At 43.3% G+C, this 18,942-nt stretch overlaps 1 protein-coding gene and 1 non-coding gene across 2 annotated transcripts; both read right to left on the bottom strand.

Moving 5' to 3' along the window:
* Nucleotides 1-282: 282 nt before the first annotated feature.
* On the bottom strand, nucleotides 283-16,928 carry LOC115840020 (large ribosomal subunit protein uL22-like). The gene is made up of 3 exons (XM_070046038.1): nucleotides 16,692-16,928; nucleotides 732-1,286; nucleotides 283-351 (listed from the first exon to the last, which is right to left on the bottom strand). The coding sequence occupies exons 1-3, from the start codon at nucleotides 16,926-16,928 to the stop codon at nucleotides 283-285; spliced, it is 861 nt and encodes a 286-aa protein (XP_069902139.1).
* Nucleotides 1,303-1,368, bottom strand: LOC115852972 (small nucleolar RNA SNORD58). Its single transcript, XR_004039343.1, has one exon. It is a non-coding gene; the product is annotated as a small nucleolar RNA SNORD58 (small nucleolar RNA).
* Nucleotides 16,929-18,942: the final 2,014 nt, after the last annotated feature.

Genomic DNA, 18,942 nt, shown 5'->3' with positions numbered 1-18,942 from the left:
CAAGACCTCCTGGAGCCTGAGCTCAGAACTATCACTGATACCTGCACTGCACTTCGTTGCCAAAGCAAATTACTAGCCCACCCTAGACTCAAGTAGTGGGGAAATAAACCCCACTTATCGATGCGAAGAGTTTCAAAGTCAAATCACAAGCATGAAAAACTGGCCATTTTTGCAATCTACCCACAACCTCTCACATGTGTGTTCCTTAATTCCAGAGCCACTAAACCCAACAGGAGAGGGGTAAGTGGCAGCATGGGCTGAGGAAAGCATCCCTACGTGGCATCAGTCAGAGCTCAGCAGCAAGGATGCCTGATGCTCCTCCATGGCAACCCCTCCCACCTTTTGGTACTCCTGAGACAGGGGACAGTCACTTTAACATGAGTAGCAGACAACAAGGCAGCTGCCCCAAGTAATTATGTACACAGTACAGCTCAACTTTGTGTTTCTGGGCAAAAAAGAATGGAAGTGGAGGTTTGAAGGAAAGCACAGGTGGAATGCCCAGCACTGCGAAAGCCAGAGGAAAAGCCCAGGAATCCTGAGAAATGAGGATTAGAGGCCCTCCAGGGAACCGGGATTTTCTTTCATGCTTGGTATCACCTGAAACTACTGTGACAGTTAATTTTATATGTCAAATTAACTGGACCACAGGGTACCCAGATATGTGATCAAACATTGTTCTGGGTGTTTCTATGAGGGTGGTTTTGGATAAGTTTAACTTTTTTTTTTTTTACTTTTATTTGCATGTATTTTTTGCAGCATTTATTCCCGGGCATAAGTTTTTGTTTCTTCAATTTCTTCTGGGATATCTTTTTCTTCTGGGCAACCTCCTCTTCTGGTTTAGGAACAATCTGTTCTTCTTCAGTAAGGATCATCTCAGTGTGGCACAGAGAGCTCATGTATGGGTTGATCCGACCATGAGCTCTGTAAGTCCTGCGCTGCATCTTGGGGGTTTTGTTCACCTGGATACGCTCAATGACCAGAGAATCTACATCTAAGCCCTTAAGTTCAGCATTACTCTCTGCATTTTTGAGCATGTGCAGTAAAAATTCAGCACTCTTTTTGGGCCACCGACCCTGCGTCCAGCCCCACTGTTTGGCCTGGGCACACCTACCAACTCCACCATTGTAGCGACGGAATGGCACACACGGCTTCTTTAAAGTGACATCCTTCAGATACTTGGTGGCTTTTCGGATGTGCCTACCCTTAATGGCCTGGGCAGTTTCACGAGTGTTCTTAAAGTGAACACGAAGATTTGAACCTCTCGACTTGCATGACGGTTTTATGTACTAAACGCTGCCCGCAGCTGCTCAGAGAGTAGTTGTTTTCATGATGAATCCAAAGGTGTCCTAAGAAATGCCATCATCGCAGCCATCCTTCTATCCACTGTTTCTTCCCGTGTGGAACTACCAGTGACTACAGCAGTGCTGACACAAGACTAGTGACACGGACATCATTCCTGTTACCCTCTCAGGCCCTTAACATTTAAACCGATAGGCTGAGTATAGTAGATTGCCCTCCCTAATGTGGGCTGCATCTAATAAGTTGAAGACCTAAATAGAGCAAAAGGCTGACCCTTCCCCAAATTCCTCCTTTGAGTCGGCACATGTATTTTTCTTCTGCCTTGGAATTCAAACTAAAACACCAGCTCTCCCTGGCTCTCAAGCCTGCTGGCCTTTGGCACTAGACTATGTCTCTCCTGGGTATCCAGCTTGCTAACTGCAGATCTTGGGACTCCATAATCATATGAACCAATTCCTTAAAATATATCATATATTATATGATATGATTATATGAAATATATATGTAGGGTTTTTTTCTATTTCTGTGAAGACCCTGACTAATGCACTACTTAATGGGATACTGTGCCAGGCACAAGGACAAAGTACTCGATGCATGGCAGAGGTAAATGGTCCATCCCCAGGCGTGCCATCCCTTGATTTTTGTTTCCGCATCACCAAACAATTCTAGTCATCGAGGGAAGAATAGAAACCTTAAACTGATAAAACCCTGGTGTCATCAGTGTCATAGTCTCGTTACCGTTGACTGTTGCTGCAGTTGTCACTTTTTATTTGGTTTGGCTGCTTTTGCTTTGTTTTGTTTTCGCCCGAGATGATGAAGCAGCTCACATTCTAGCATGAATCATGTGCCCACTCCATCTATCAGCAAACATGCCCTATGTGGGCAATATCTCTGGGAACCTTCCAGAAATCCAATCCACAAGAGCTAGTGTGCAGAGCAGCTCTATCCTTGGAACCCGACAGCAGATATGCTAGTAGAAATTCGTGTTGACCAATCTCTTTCCTAGTTTGCTCAAGCTTCCCTCACAGTGACCAGAAGGTATGCACAGATGCCAGAGAAACACATTAGTGGAGAAATACATTTCAGTGGTGGACTTCGGCTTTTTATGGGGACGGCTTCGCGATTTTTCAGCTTCGCTCGGCTGAACTACAGACCGCAGAATTCCCTTTCTGGTCTGTTCTGGTTAGCGTGGACTACAAAGGCTACCCTCTCTCCTGGGAGTTAGAGAAGGGAGGGAAGCAGAAGCCGAGTGGTAGCACATGCACACCTTCTCCCAGTGAGTCAGTCAGACACCGGTATTACTTACTAGGTCCTGCTGTGAAAGAAGTTTGCAGATGAAATTAAGGTCCCTAATCAGCTGACTATAAGTTAAACAATAGGGAGACCATCCTAGCAGGCCTGACTTAAACATCTGGAAGCCCTTTAAAAGAGGGATGAGCCTTTCCCTTCCCCCGTCTCCCCCCTCTGAGTCCAGAGACTCCAAGTTTCAGTTCATGCTTCTGGGATTCTGAACGCTCATCATCTTCCCTTCTTGACTGCCTACCCCACAGACTCCTGGCTTCTGTGGTCCATCCCTGTAATTGCATAAACCAATCCCTCGTGATAACCTCTGATTGAACCCTGACACACAGTTATCATCAGAAAACAAGAAGAATATATTCAAGTTTACCATTTGGATTTTCCACAAAGAGATGAGGGGCTACAGAGTAGCCTGTGGGGAAAGCACAGACTCAGGTACCAAAGGACCTGGACCTTCTCCCTGCATCTCCCGTCACCAGCCAAGCAAGAGGGGCAGCTAATTCTCCTAAGCTCGTTGAGCACTGTTTCTGTATCTGCAAAACAGTGTTAATACTAAGTCAAGCCTACCTATTTCACAGGGCTGTTTTGAAACATCAAAGGAGAAAATGTATATGGAAACACTTTGTAGCCTGCCAAACAAATGAGAGATGTTTAGTTTTAAAACCACCTAGCCTAACATTTTTAATTAAGGGAGGCAGAGAGTGAAAGACTAAAGATTTACTACATGCCTTCTGTGTACAGGAAATGTGACTACTGCCCCGTGCTATCCTCTTGACCTTCCTGTGAGGCAGGCAGTATGTGCCCCACATCAGAGATGAGGAAATGCAGGTGCAGAGAGGTTGACCAGCTTGCCTGGACCACAAGATAGATCTGGAGTCCAGTGTGAAACTGGTTTTATGACACCAAAGTGCAGGCTCTGTCTGTAACACCAGGATCGCCTCCTTTACAAAACAAAAGATGATCGTTTCCTGTGATACTGTGAAATACATTCTACCTGAAGGAAGACTTTTCGAGACATACTTTCAGTATATCCACTATTCTTTGGGACGTCCTAACTTTAACTGAGGAGCAAACAGAATCCATTTTCATTAGTGTAGACGTTGTTTCATCTGATAGGCTCTGTGTCACAACACTGGAGACATCAATAAAAGAGAAAACCTCTTCTGCTTCTTTGCCAACCAGCAAATGTTCTTTCCTTAATTTACAATAAAACAATGACTGCAGAATAATGAAAATAAAACTTCACTATTTACTTATTTTGATGGCTCCAGTCTTTTCACTGTTGTGGCCCCTCGCGTTGCGGGGCACAGGCTCCGGATGCGCAGGCTCAGCGGCCATGGCTCACGGGCCCAGCCGCTCCGCGGCATGTGGGATCTTCCCGGACCGGGGCACAAACCCGCGTCCCCTGCATCGGCAGGCGGACTCTCAACCACTGCACCACCAGGGAAGCCCCCAGTCTTTACTAAATACTCAGAAAGAACATTTCCCTCTGTTTGCGCCCACAGGGAAATGACTGTGGTTGGAGGTTAAAGTTATTCAACAAAGAAAAAGACAATTTTGTAAATGTACCTTTTCCTCAAAAATGTAAAGCAGCTAGGGTAATTTGCGCGTTAGGCATTTTCTGAGAGTTAATGATCAATTATGTGAAAAGTCCTTGAGACTGTTAGTAAAATGGTGAGGAAGGGCCTTCCACGGGGCACTCGCGATTTGGAGACATTTGATGCGCACTGATGGAACCCAAAATAAGCCAAATATATATTCATAGTAGATCAAGCTTATTTCAGATCAGTGCATTACATGTAAAGTTAATTCCACTCAAATTAACTTTCAAAATATAGGAAGGAGAAAAAAACCACAGCATTTATTAAATACTCACCAAATATTATGCTTGGCATTTTGAATCATTTTGCTCTTAATTCTCACAAGATTTTCCCTTAGTATTTATTAAGTGAGCTTTAATGATGAGAAACTGACAGTCTGAGGGGTGACAGCCACAGCTGGTGAGAGCAGAGCTAGGGTTCATCTCCAGTTCAAGCCAAGGGACTCGCAATTTCTATTTTTTGCAATTCCGTAGCCTCTAGTTTAAATGAGCACAGTTTATTTTTATAATTTTAAAAAGAGTTCTATTTCTATAAATAAATTAAAGGCGTCAACCTTACCACCTTGACTCAAAACCAAAATAGAACCCCATGTACACAAATTCAATCAATGCTCTTTAAGTCTTTGTGAAGCTAATTAATCACTTTAAGTCTTTGTGAAGCTAATTAATTAATGGTTTAAATTCTCATTACTTCTTAGATAGGGGCTGGAGAGTGTTAGTTCTTTCTTATTTCAGGGGCTTCTCCTAGTGCAATCCCCGAGGGCGGGGATCATGTCTTACCTGTTTATTCTATATTGGATATTACACTTGGAGCTTAGCACACGGAGGGTGACAGCAGATTAGTGAACGCTCGACAATTATTTGTGACGGAATGCAATCTCATATAAGTCCAGTGCTTTAAAATTCACCACCACTTTCACTAATCCCATTGCTTGTGATTACCATGACAACCCTGCATGTGAGTTAGGGTTTATTAGCCCCACTTTATGGATAAGGAAACTGAAACTCAAAATAAGTTGAGTAATCTGCTCAGTCACAGAGCTACTAATGTCACCTGTTGGGTTTGACCACAGCCAGATTTCTTGAGTACAGTGACCAAAGTTTTTGTACCACTAAAAATACTCCATCGTTAAGAAATATCAATTTTTGTTAAAGTTTGAAAAATTATGTCTCTTATTTAAATAAAACACGGAAATGAACAGACCCAGATGATTCCAATCTACCAGTTACAGCTTGAGGTCACAAGTTTATTTGAAGTGTTTATATGTGGTCTTATCACACTGACCATCTTATAAACCAGACCAGCGGTTACCAACCATGATATTGGGTCACCACGGTACTGAGGGGTCTAAGAGCGATACCTGAGGACAGACAGCTCCCAAGGGAGCTGCCATTACCTACAGGAAGGTGAGTCCTGAGCAGTGTCAGTGGCAAAACAACAGTGGGGAAACAATGACCTACAATGAATATCAAAGGGCCAAAGCAAACAAACAAAGGCCAGAACTATAAAGATCGGGTCTATTTGGTTAGCTATGTATTGACACAGTCACTTTTGAGATTTTTATATTTAGGTTATAAATTGGATAATTTTTAAGAAAAACTGTTATGTGCTTGTATAACATTAGGTTTGGAGAACTACATCCACAGCAGAAGTAAAGCAAGCCAAAAAATAAATGTGTGACTCTGTGTGTGTGTGTGTGTGTGTGTCTGTGTGTGTTATGATATGAAGTTAATTGAAATTAAAATGTTTTAAGGGATTTATCTGCAGTTGAGCTCTCCCAATGTGTGAAAAGCAACACATTTTATTCTCAATTATCCATGGTCTTATTTACTCTCCACAAATACTTGAGGGGCATGACTAAGCCGAGTTATGCATTAGTCAACACTCTTCAGCAGTATCTCTTGAACTTTTTTACCTCAGTCTAATCCCTGGTCATAGCCTCTGGGAAATTCAACACTATGTAGAAAGGGCCTTTTGCTGTATGGTCATATATAGAAGAACCTATCACCCAAAAGTCATGGGATATGTTGCTGACTCAACCTAAAGAAGGATTTCAGGTTGGGTCAGCAACATAGCCCAGGAGTGGAGGCCGCCAAAGCTTCCCCTTACGGCCGGGTCACAGCAAGTTTACAGAGGAGACTAGATGGATACCTGTGATGCCTGCTGGAACTCACTCCAAAACCAACATCTATAAAAAGAAACATCTCTTCAATCTCCCCTTCCAATCAGCAAAGCCGTGTGTTTTCCTAGCAGGAAATAGAGAAGAAATCACTTTTCCTCCTCCCTCTGGCTTCTCTTGGGAAAAAAGCCAACTTCCAAATATTCAGGGAGATTCTGCATCTTTTGTTTTAGTAAGAGTCAGGTATGTTCATTTGGCAATGTAAACACCTCTTTAAGTGCTCCTACAAGTGGGAAATGGGGGTATAATTGTCCCTGGTTTCCAGGAACTGGTGTTGTTACCTCTGAATCAGGTTGCAAACAGATAGTCTGTTCTTAACCTGAGCACCATTTTGAGACCACCAGGTAATGTTACACCTAAATGGAGGTATTTTGCATATATCTACATCCCCAGCTCCCCTACACCAGCCTGGGGGTTAAAATATCATCACAAGACAGCAGTGGTTGTGTTTCCTTGACTGTCACCTCCTCTGACGTTACGTTCAACCCCCCTCAAAGTCCTGCCCCCCCATTAGTATGAGCACCCCAGGGATGACCTCCTGTGTACCATGGAAAAGCTTCTCTGCCCACCTCAGTGTGACCATCTTTTACCAGGTCTCCATGAGGCCTCTGTTACCACATCACTCGCCTGCTCTGGCCTCACTACAAAAATCTGCCCTCTCTGATGAAGCATATGTTCTCTGCATTATTCTCAAAGTTGTTGGTTAGTCCCCAGCTACCCATTGTTTCTCCCAGCCCCCAGGCCCTCCCCAGGTAGTGGCACTGGTCAGTTTAGGAGTCCATGGGTATATGAGTTCACGTAGGCTGGCAAGTCCAAAATCGGCAGGGCAAGTCCATCAGCTTATAGACCCAGGGAAGAGTTTATGTTGCAGGTCAAGTCCAAAGGTAGTGTGCTGCCAGGATACCCTCTTTGGGGAAAAGGTCAGTCTTTCTTCTCTTAAGATCTTCAGCTGATTGGATGAGGCCCACCCACATTATGGAAGGTAATGTGCTTTACTCAAAAGCTACTGATTTAAATATTAACCTCATCTAAAAAATACCTTCACAGAAACATCTAGGATAAAATTTGACCAGCTATCTGGGTACCACGGCCCAGCTAGTAGACACATAAAATCATAATGCCCTCTTCCTCTTTTGTTTCATACCCTGGTGGCTCTCCTTGGTGTTCCACCTTCCTTTTTGTTCTCAAACTCCCAGGATACATGTAGCAACGTCTAGAGACATTTTTGGCTGTCACAACTGAGGGGGAGGTGAGGGGCGGACTAATGGCATCTAGTGGGTGGAGGCCAGGGATGCTGCAAAACATCTTACAATGCATGGGACAGCCTCCAACAACAGAGAATTTTCCGGTCCCGAATGACAATAATAGCACTGCGGTTGAGAAACTCTGCTCTAAATGACCAGTTCACTTCCTGTCTCGCTAACCCTGTTCATTATGCTTCAGTCACTCTGGCCTCCTTTCAGGTTACAGAACAAGCCAATTCCTTCCCTCCTCGGGGCCTTTGCAACTGTTCTTCCCACTGTCAGAAACACCCTGCTCCTCGCATGGCTGCTTCCTCGCCATCTTTCGGGTTTAACCAAAACACCCTGCCCCCACAAGCCCCTAATTCCTCTCCATTCCATTAATCTGATGATGTCCTCATCACCAGCTGGCACTGTTTGGTTTACCTGGTTCAGCGATGGTCTTAGCACCTTGAATCCAGCTGGGATGGGTACCTATCGCTATATCCCAGGGACAAGTGACCCGACTGGCACAAAATAAGCGCTCAACAAATACTTGTTGGATCAAGGAAGGAAGGAATGTCTTAGACATTTTTAGTGAGTGCAATTCTCTCCCCATGTTTTTGGTTTCACGTCCACCACCAGGTCAGATGTGTCATAAGACCCGTCTCCATGGCAATTGCTTCCATAGACTGACCCTGCCCCCAGGACACGCAGTCACTTTCCATCGAATCTAGAATGTGAGCCCAGATCTTTTCTCAAGGGCATCCCTCTCCCTGGACACAACTTAGTCCCTCATGACAAGATGTCTGAGTGCTGCACTATTAGTTTTCCTAATATGCAAAGACATCCACTTAGATTCAGAGTAGGATCCCTGTAGGTGGAATCTAAAAAAAATGATACAGAGGAACCTATTTACAAAACAGAAATAGACTCACAGACATAGAAAACAAATTTATGGTTACCGAAGGGGAAGGAGGGGAGAGATAAATTAGAAATGTGGGATTAATAGATACACACTACTATATATAAAATAGATAATTAACAAGGACCTACTGTTTAGCACAGGGAAATATTTTCAATATCTTGTAATAACCTATAATGGAAAAGAATCTGAAAAAGAATATATATATATTTGTATAACTGAATCACTTTGCTATACACCTGAAACACTGTAAATCAACTATACATCAACAGAAATAAGTAAATAAATAACAAAGTAAGACACCTAATATAGAAAAAATACCTGATCAGGGTGCTTAAGAAGGACTTGCCCCTAGAAGGGATTAGCATGAGAAAAATTAGCAGGCATAATTAACAATTCCCTTTAAAACACAACCAACTGTACTATTTGTGACCACAGATCCCTCCTCATAGAAATAAAGATCACCTAACCAGGACCAGCTAGGTCTGCACCTCAAACCTACTTAGCCTGGTACTTCTTTTCCCCTTTCCCCCTTCTGTCACAGTCTGACATATTCTTATGGAGGCAACTAAGACCTTATGGATGCCTCCAAAATGACTCAGCATGTGGTTATTACTGTTTATCTTTGTCCTTTGCCATTTTTCCTGTAAATCCTTATAAATGCCATTTCTCACTGCCTTGCCCCCTTGCGGGAATTCTACATGCTCCTGGAAATGCTTGCTTTGCTTCTGCATTTTCTCACTAGATCCCTCTGTTCTCAGTTCCACCCATGTGGCCTCTGCACGTGGCTGCCAGCCACTGAACTGACCTAACTCTGCCATTTCTAAATCTGCACTCAATGCCCTTCCTGATTAAATATCTATCAAGTGGGCAGGGTAATTATTTCCCTCATCATACCCACTGTTTAGGAAGAGAGCTCCAGATCTATAAGACAGGACAACCAGGGAGACCATCAACAAGGGAGATAGCTCTGGTCCTGGGACTTCCTTGCTTGCTTCTTTCAAAACAACCCTGCCCAAGTGTGGGACGGATTGGCAAGCAGCCTGCCTCTTCAGGTGCAGAATCAGTGGAAGAGCTGCCTGCGTCTTCCTTCTTCACTGCACGGAGGTGACCCATTCCCTCTGGCTCCACCACATCCCAGCTCTCGTTTAGAACACCAGCACAGTTGAAGGCAGTGCCAAGGATGAGTGCCAGCAGCCCACGATCCCCATGATGCTTGTAGAGATGAGGGAGCAGAAGGCCCTCTGCAGTGTCACTCAATCCACATAGGAAAGAATAGGAACTGTCAGCTTACTCTCTTATCATCTTATTACCAAATTATCTCAGAGTTGAGAAAAAGCAGTAGAAATCACCTAACCCAACTCTCACATTGTCCCGAGGAGGCAACCAAGGCCTGGAATAGGTGAGTGGCACGCCCAGGGCTGCACACTTCAGTTATGGTAAAGCCAAGCCTAGAATCCGATGCTGGTGTATCATCCCGTAACAACTGCCATGGCATCTTTTTTTTTTTTCTGTCCCATATCCCTTCACTTTATAAACTATTTGGTTCCTTTCCATGTGTTTCTGGTGGAGATCAAGCATCTCCACCTTGCCCCCCACCCTGTCCCCTGGAAATTCTCATTAGTCCAGTGTGTTTGTCAAATAACTCGAGTAGAGATAATGAGAATTCTTTTCAAGAATTGATGGGGGCGGGGAGGGTAAGCTGTGACAAAGTGAGAGAGAGGCATGGACATATATACACTACCAAACGTAAAATAGATAGCTAGTGGGAAGCAGCCGCATAGCACGGGGAGATCAGGTCGGTGCTTTGTGACCACCTAGAGGGGTGGGATAGGGAGGGTGGGAGGGATATGGGAACATATGTGTGTGTGTGACTGACTCACTTTGTTATGAAGCAGAAACTAGCACACCATTGTAAAGCAATTATACTCCAATAAAGATGTTAAAAAAAAAAAAAGAATTGATGGGGACATGTGGATCATGAGAGGGTATTAGGGGAGGCTAAGTGCTATAGCAAACAATACCAAAATCGCAGGGGCTTAAACCACTACGGCGGTGTTTTTCTTACCTAACAACACTCCAATATGGGCTCTTGGCAGGTGACCTTCCATGAAGTGACTCGGGAACCCAGGTTTCCTCCATCCCAGGGCCATGGTGTCCTCACTGAATCCCCTGCAGCCTACTGGCAGCTGGGGAAAGAGTAAGAGAGAGAGTGAAAGTTCACAAGGGACGATGGCGTGTACCACTCTGCCCACCTTCCATGAGCCAGAGCCCATCACATGGTCACACCTAACTGCAGGTGAGGCTGGGATAAATAGTCCAGTTGTGTGCCGAGGAGCAAAAGGAAGAGTGGGACAGGTGAACTAGTGCAAGTTACCAGAGGTCCTCTTTCCTACCACGTGGCAAAGAAGCCCGTTGGCAAATGAATTCAAAACACAGCAAAGAAGGGCAAAAGTTGAGAAAAAGAGAGATTTAAGAAAAATTATTTGGGCCTCTGGATAGAGCCCTGTCTGAAATTGGACCAACTCCTATCCAAGAAAGTATTCCCATGTTTACCAATATTCAGAAGAAGAATAATTCCACGGGATGGCAGATAACAAGAATTTTTAAAGCTTCAACAGGTGTCTGGATGGGCCAGCACTCGTGCACCATCCCGAATCTTCTTGGGTCCGCCACTTCCTCCATCCACTGCTCGTAGAGTCCAAGTCCGTGAGGCTTTAACCAGGCTGACATACATGCCAGTTGGCAACGCCTCACTTTGGTCAACAGCCTGGAGCCTCTCACTTCCCACCGCAGAGCATCTCTGACCCCGCAGCACTATTCTCCCATGGGGACTGCCCAGCAATCCTGTAAGTGCAACCCAGAGGAGCAGAGAGTCAATCCATGTGGGTGTCATCCTTGACCAAGGCATTTCAGAAGCCAGTGGATCAATGTTCCCTTTTTCGTCTTCTAGGTGGACAATTCTGAGACACATTTGACAGGGCTCCAGTCCCAGGCTGAAACGATGCCTCTCGAGATTCCATCCTCTCTTTCTCAACTTCTCACCCTACTTTCCCATGATTTGGTTTCATTTGCCAGCAGAAAAGGCCCACAGGGTCGAGCACCAGGTGGCCTTCATGGTGGCGACTCAGACTCAGTAACCGACACTTGTGTTGGCTTCGTCTCCTTCCTTCCATCCTCACTCCCCTTTGCTGTCTGGGTTCACAGTCCCTAATAAACTCCCTGCACACAGCCTAGGCAGCCTCTGCCCTTGAGGAAACCTGGGCTAAGACAGTTCCTTTACTGTAGGAGGGAAAAGTAATACAGGAATACAGCGATCCTCCTAGTAGCGGCAGGTTGCAGAACTTCCCAAAGGTATTTAGCTCGGCCACTCTTTTTTTTTGTTGTTCTTTCTAGAAGCCCGTGGAATTAAAACAAACTGCCTTTCTATCAATTTTGCTTCCTGATTATAGGCTATCTAATTTTCTAATTGTTTTAAATCCCCAACCAGACCACAGGCTCTGAGGGAGCAGATATTGATCCATCGGTAAGCCCAGCCTGTCACCTCAGCACCTGGCAAAGTTAGACACACAGTAAATACTCAAAACACACTTGCAGTTAGCTTAATAAAATGCTTACAGATTGAAAAAACACTCAAATTTTGAACCAATATTTTCAATAATACTTAAATAATCAGAGAAGATTTTCGACTTTTATTCAGCTGGAAGAAGGTGGAATAGTATGTTTTAACTCTAACCCTCTAAAGGCACACTGATTTCTTGCCCCTCCTTCCTTTGCTCTACCGTCCCCTCCTCTCCATTTCCTCTTCTCTCCTTTTTTTTCCCCATTGTTTTTCTTCCTGACCTTGCATTTCTTCCACCATTCTTTATCTCTTCTTCTTTTTTCTCTTGGTTTAAAATTCAGAGGAAAACACTCCAGAGACGGTGAGTCAGTAAATCCAAACTGTGTTGACTCCCATGGTAGAGAAAGTAGTAAGCTACTAAGAATTCCAAAATAGATGTATTTCTTATGGGAAAATCATCACCACGCCTCCTGCTCCCATAGATTACGATGCTAATTTGCCTGCAGCATTCTCCAGTGTTTACAATTATCCTGGGCAAAGGATTTTTTAAAGGGTGTCTTTCCTGCCTCCCAGCCTCCACCTCCCATGAACTCTGCTGTTGATGGATGGTATTTGCACAACTCAAAGACTGAAACCTCAGTAAGAAAGTAAAAAAGTGTTTAGAAGCAACAATTGATGCTGTGCGCATCTTAGATTTGGGGATGTAGTTCAGGGCAGAGTCCTTGGAAGTTCCTCTATCTTCTCATTTACTGACGGTTAGCAAATTGTGATGATCAACCAAAATCCAAACGTCTCCTGGGGTCCTGAGCAGCAGGAGTTTTCCATATTCGTTCAACTCCTCTTTGATTGTTCACACAGATAAGGAGCTTTGCTATGTGTAACATACGATTTATGTATATCATTATTAGGAGCCGTCGTTTTTTAAGAGATGACTATTTGACTTCATGCCCAGGCCTTTACTTACACCACTGCATTTAACTTTAGTTTCATAAAGATCCTGTGAGATAGGAATTGCTATCCCCACTTTACAGAGACGTTAAGTAACTAGCCGGATATCACACAGCCAGTTCAGTGGCAGAGGTGGAATTCAGACCCATATTCACTTGACTTTATTAAAGCCTGCACTCCCTAAATGAACCTCATGAGAAGAATCAGGGATTTGAAAGCTTAAAGGACAGAATAGCACTGTCTACTGCACACAAGAGATTTTCAGAAATGATTGTTTCTAGGTTTATTATGATTGTTATTATTATTATTACTGCTACTACTGCTGCGGCTGTTGTTACTATTGTTATCATTATCCAAGCACTTCTGACCCTTCAAACCTAATTTCCAGGACTTAGAAATACCTGTGGTAGGGACTTCCCTGGAGGTCCAGTGGTAAAGAATCCACCTGTCAATGCAGGGGTCATGGGTTCGATCGCAGGTCAGGGAAATAAGATCCCACATGCCGCGGGGCAAATAAGCCCACGCGCCACAACAAACGATCCTACAACTAGACCCGACACAGCCAAGAATAAAATAAATAAATAAAAAAATTTTTAAAAGAGAAATACCCTATGGTATTAAAATTATAAGTAAAATGTTAAATGGCTTAAACTAATAACAGTACGTAAGATGACAAACCAATAAACACATTAGCAAAATGCAGAATAGATTTATGAATTTAAATAACAACTATCTCTAAAGAGCTCACAGTTATTCATGGAATTTCACCTCCTTAATTAATTTTTACATGAGTTATCTATAGATAAGAAATATAGATTGACATATATACACTAATATGTATAAAATGGATAACTAATAAGAACCTGCTGTATAAAAAAATAAATAAAATAAAATTCAGAAAAAAGAAAAAAGAAATATATTTACTCCCACTGAACAGAAAGTGTTGAAGATGAATAATTGAGTGATTAAGCCATGGTAAAGGCACGCTGGTAAAAGCTGGGGACAAGTGTTTCTTCTTGTGCAAATCAAAGACCATATTCCAGCTTCATGACCGACATCCCAAGTTAATGTTTACATCAAATTGGCAGGAGGATTGGTAAGGAAGGAAGTCCATCTCAGCAAACTATTAAATGTTGAGTCACTTTACCTAGAAAGACTGTGTAATTTCCCTTCCCTAAAAGTGCAGACAACTTCCAACTTACAAATAATCTGCTTTCCAAAAATGGGTCAGTTGCTTGGTATCCGTCGCTCAGAATGCTCTTTCCCACATTTGCATGGTGCGGTCAGGTCCTGGGGCCAGCCCACAGGGGCCGGTCACAGGCTCCATGCAACTGAAGTGCACTGCAGTCACAGAGACCTGCACATCACAGGCGACAGTGGAAAAGTGCCGTTGGGAGGCCAACCAGCGTGGCAGCCCTGACGCCAGGCAGAAGCCACCTTTCACCTCTTCCCTGCTAATCAGGAAATGGCAGCCGAGGCCCACGGGGCCTCTGAGACCTGGGATGGCGGTTCTGGTGGAGAAAAGACCAGAGGGATGGTGAAGGGCTCAATCCGGGATTCCAGATGCCAACAGTTAGGGAAGGCTGGGGATTCTTTAATCCCTGGGGATGCTTCCTATTCTGTGTGGGTTCATCACCCCAGATGCCCAGGACTTATTTCGTCCAAAGGCTTCAGATGGGCTTTCCTCTTCCCCTTGCACATGGAGGAGAGACTCAATTTCCCCATCTTTCTTTAGATTCTCAAAGGACTTTCCTAATGTGTTTTACTGCATCTTATGTTTCTCAAAATGTGAGCCAGAGACACTGAGATGGAAGCTCTAGAATAAGGTATCAGGATGGGCACAGTTAGCTTGAGCCCAGCATAAAAGACCACTCTCTGGTATTGGGTTTCCTGTCATCCATTCCCTCTTCTTTAGGTTACACCCAGGAATCTCCCCTCCGCATTGGGGGGACTATGAATAAAAGTATCTTGCTCTGCCCTGGCCAAGGAGTGGAAATGAGATCCAAGCCAGGCTTAATCCCTCCTGAGACTTGGTTCTTCAGCAGAATGATACAGTACGAGAAAAAAAAAAAAAAAGTGGCTCCCTGTTAAAATGATCAGAAATTATTTCATTTATGTTGATATTTATTCAATCAATATTACTGAGCACCAATCCAGGAACTAGGGATTCAGGAGTGAACAAATCAGACAAAAATCCCTACCCTCGTGAAGCTTACATTCTAGTTGGGGGTGGGAGGGTTGTCAACCAGTAAAAAGTAAAATAAATAAAATATGTAGCAGTGCAATAAGTACTGTAAAAAAATGTTTTTTAAATCACTGTAAGAAAAATAGTCCAAGGAACGGAGGCAGGGAAAGAAAATGGATGAGGTTGTAATTGCAAACAGCTCTCAATGAGATGACATTTGAGTGAAAACCCGAAGGCAGTGGAGGGCAAACCAGGAGACTCAAAGGAAACAAATGCGAAGTCCTGAGTGGAAGTGAGCAAGGTCAAGGATAAGCAAAGAGGCCAGTGCAGCTGGAGCACAGCAATTGAGCAGAGAGTGGTAGGGAAGAGGTTAGGGCTATTGTGGGGATAGAATTCACAGAGCCTATTGGCTCTGTAGACTATTGGAAATACTTTGGCTTCTCTTCTGAACCTGTCTCAGTCAGCTATTGCTTGGAAAGAAACAAGCGCAGACTCTCTGGGACATGTATAAACATTTCTTTTGCTCACATGCCTACTGGGCAGCTTAGACCAGCCAAGTCTAGGCTGGGCTCAGCTGGACAGCATGAAGTGGCAGCTTGGGCCTGTGTCTGCTCCACATGTCTCTCATCCTCCTTGAACAACTGGGCTAGCCACGTCATGTCCTCACAGCCAGGGCAGGGTACAGAGGGCAAGTGGAAACACAAGTTGGGCTTTTTAAGGACTGAGACACTGCACACCTCTCCCCACTTCTATCTACTTGCCCAAAGCAAGTCCATGGCCAGGCCCGAGTCAGAGAATAGGGCAGCATACTTCCCCTCTAATGAGAGGGATTGCAAAGTCATATGGCCAAGAAGAGATGGAGAATCGGGACCAGTAACTCAGTCTACCAGAGAGCCACTGAAGGTTCTAAGCAGATGAGCGACCTGATCTTTCATTTAACAACATCACTTTCGTTGGTGCGTTAAAAATAGACTGTAGGAAAGCCAGGATGAAATCTGGGAGTCCGATGAGAAACTGCGGCACTATTCCATGTGAAACACTTTGGGGACATAGCTCAAAGTGATAGCAAAGGCATTACTGAGAAGTGGTTAATCCTGGAGATATTTTGAAACTAGAGTCAAAGTTTCAAACTGATGGACTGACCATGAAACATGATTCAAAGTTTCTGAGTTAAGCAACTGTAAGTATAGCGTTGTTATTTTTCACACAAAAGGGCTGCAGGAGAAGTGAGCTAGGAGAAAGGGAAGCTGGGGAGCCCAGCTGGGGACATGTTAAGTTTGCAATGTCTGGTTAGACATCCAAGTAGAGATGTTAGGTAGGTGGTTGGATATCAGACTGAAGTTCAGGAGAGAAGGCTGGACTGGAAATATAAATTTTAGAGTCATCAGCATGTGGATGGTATATATTTATTTTCTATTGCTCTGTAACAAAGTACCACTAACTGAGAAGCTTAAAACAATATCCATTTATTACCTCAGCAGTTCTGCAGGTCAGAAGTCCAGACACAGTGTGGCTGAATTCCCTTTTTGGGCTCTCATAGGCTGAAGTCAAGATTTTGGCTGGGGCTGCAGTGAGGCTTTGGTCCTCTTCCAAGCTGGCTTGAGGGCAGAATTCAGCTTCCTGAAACCATAAGACTGAGGTCCCACCTTCTGACTGGCTGGTGCCCAGAGTCACTCTCAGCTCCTGGAGACCCCCACAGCTCCCTGCCATGTGGCCAGTCCTTGCCAGATTTCAGCTTCAAGGTCAGCAAGAGAATCTCTTTCTCATAGAATCCCTCACCCCAGGAAGGGCTCAGCTCTCTTTTAAGAGCTTGGCTGATTAGATCAGACAAACCTAGGATAATCCTCTCTTTTGATGAATTCAAAGTCAACTGATTAGTAACCTGATCCTGGCAGTAATATCCCATCATATTCATAATCTCACCCATACTCAAGGGGAGGGGATTATACAGGACGTGTATACCAGGGTGTGATGGTAAATTTTATGTGTCAACTTGACAGTGCCAAGGGGTACCCAGATAGCTGGTGAAACATTATCTGTGGTGTATCTGTGAGAGTGTTTCCAGAAGAGATTAGCACCCGAATGGTAGACTGAGTGAAGATCACCCTCATGGGTGCGAGCAGGCATTATCCAACTTGTAGAGGGCCTGAATAGAACGAAAAGGCTGAGGAAGGGTGAGTTTGCTCTCTCTTGAGCTGGAACATGGGCGCTCCTTGTTTTCCAGCCTTCAGGTTTGGACTAGAAGTGCACCACCGGATTTCCTGGGCCTCCAACTCGCAAACAGCAGATTGTATGACTTCTCAGTTTCCTAATCACGTGAACCAATGTCTCATAATAAATCTCTTTGTGTGTGTGTGTGTGTGTGTGTGTGTGTGTGTATACAAAGGTACTTGTACACTTTGTACAAAGGCACAAAGTACAAAGGTACTTTTGCCATAAGCATTTTTGCCACAAGCATTTTCATCACAAACATTTTCACCACATAACTAACTGGCTGTAAGACAATTATGTCATAAAAGATAAAATAACAACAACAAAAAAAGCGGGACATTAAAAAGGACATAATGAAACATGAAAAATAAATAACAAAGTTAAGAAGACTTTACATTTTCACTGCAAAACTAATTGGCCATAAGGCAATTTTGCCAAAAAAAATAAAACCACGAAGAATTCTAAAAGGGATATGCAAAAGGACATAAACATGAAGCATGAGAAATGAATAACATTTTATTGCAAAATATAAAATACATGAATACATTTAAATGCATGTAGATTCATGGCAGTAGTACACAAATAACTAATTTTATCTCGTGGTTGTACCTAAACATTTGTCTTCCAAGTCTTTCATTCATAGTATTTTACACTTTTTTTTTTTTACTTGTTGATTTGTCTCCTCATTTAGCATCACACTTCTCTTTTTTGCCAAAATTTCTTCCTTCATCAAGAGAGGTATCAGTTTCTAGATACTAGGCTGCATATCTGTACACGAAGCTTTGTATTGTCTTGCAAAAGCCTCTACACTGTTGTTTGTTCTTGGCACACTGTCCCATGTTCATCGATACGTTCCAAAGTTCTATGGGAAACGTGTGCCTTCAACTCTGGGCCTTCAAGTCACCAAAGGGTTTGTAAATTGATAAGTTATCATTTTCTAATGGTATATAATCTGACTTTACAGTCTCTTATTTCACATTTCCAGTAAGTTTTATCACTGTATTTTCTATCAAGTCCATATACATCATTGCTATCATCCACTATTTTAAGACTGTCATGTCCACTCATCACTGTATAGACCGTTATGAGGGCTAAGATGTATGTGATATAAAAATGGGAGTATCGTGTCAATGGAGAAAGGAAACCAAACTGTCAACCAGTTAGTTTATCTTGCATGGCAATATTGTTTTACAACCAATTAATTACGCAATGTAGATGCCTGTGGCAAAGATGCTTATGGCAAAAATACTGGACACAATATATATTATATATATGTATATATATCTCACATATATATTATTAATATATATATATATGTCCTATCGATTCTATTTCTCCAGAGAACACTGACTAATACATAGAGGGTGGGAATCTTAAGGGCCATCTTAGAATTCTGACTACTATAGATAGTTATTTTTAAATCCTGGAATTTGATGAAATCACAATGTTGAGTGTAGAGAGAAAAAAAAATTAGTTCCTCCTATTTATACCCTTAGAGCTGCCTGTCTCTCTC

Source organism: Globicephala melas, chromosome 7 (genome assembly GCF_963455315.2).
Source record: "Globicephala melas chromosome 7, mGloMel1.2, whole genome shotgun sequence".
Lineage (NCBI taxonomy): Eukaryota > Metazoa > Chordata > Mammalia > Artiodactyla > Delphinidae > Globicephala > Globicephala melas.
Note: the sequence above shows the minus strand (reverse complement) of the source record. Positions and strands in the feature narration are given on the sequence as shown.

What these genes read in the sequence shown, in the direction of transcription:
- LOC115840020 (XM_070046038.1), bottom strand. Translation starts at nt 16,928, where the DNA reads ATGGCAGGGAGCTGTGGGGGTCTCCAGGAGCTGAGAGTGACTCTGGGC. An exon ending in TGACCTGCAGAACTGCTGAG is followed by an intron (nt 1,287 to 16,691) that starts GTAATAAATGGA and finishes GGCAGCGTTTAG; the next exon opens with TACATAAAACCGTCATGCAA. An exon ending in AAAAATACATGCAAATAAAA is followed by an intron (nt 352 to 731) that starts GTAAAAAAAAAA and finishes CCCCTGTCTCAG; the next exon opens with GAGTACCAAAAGGTGGGAGG.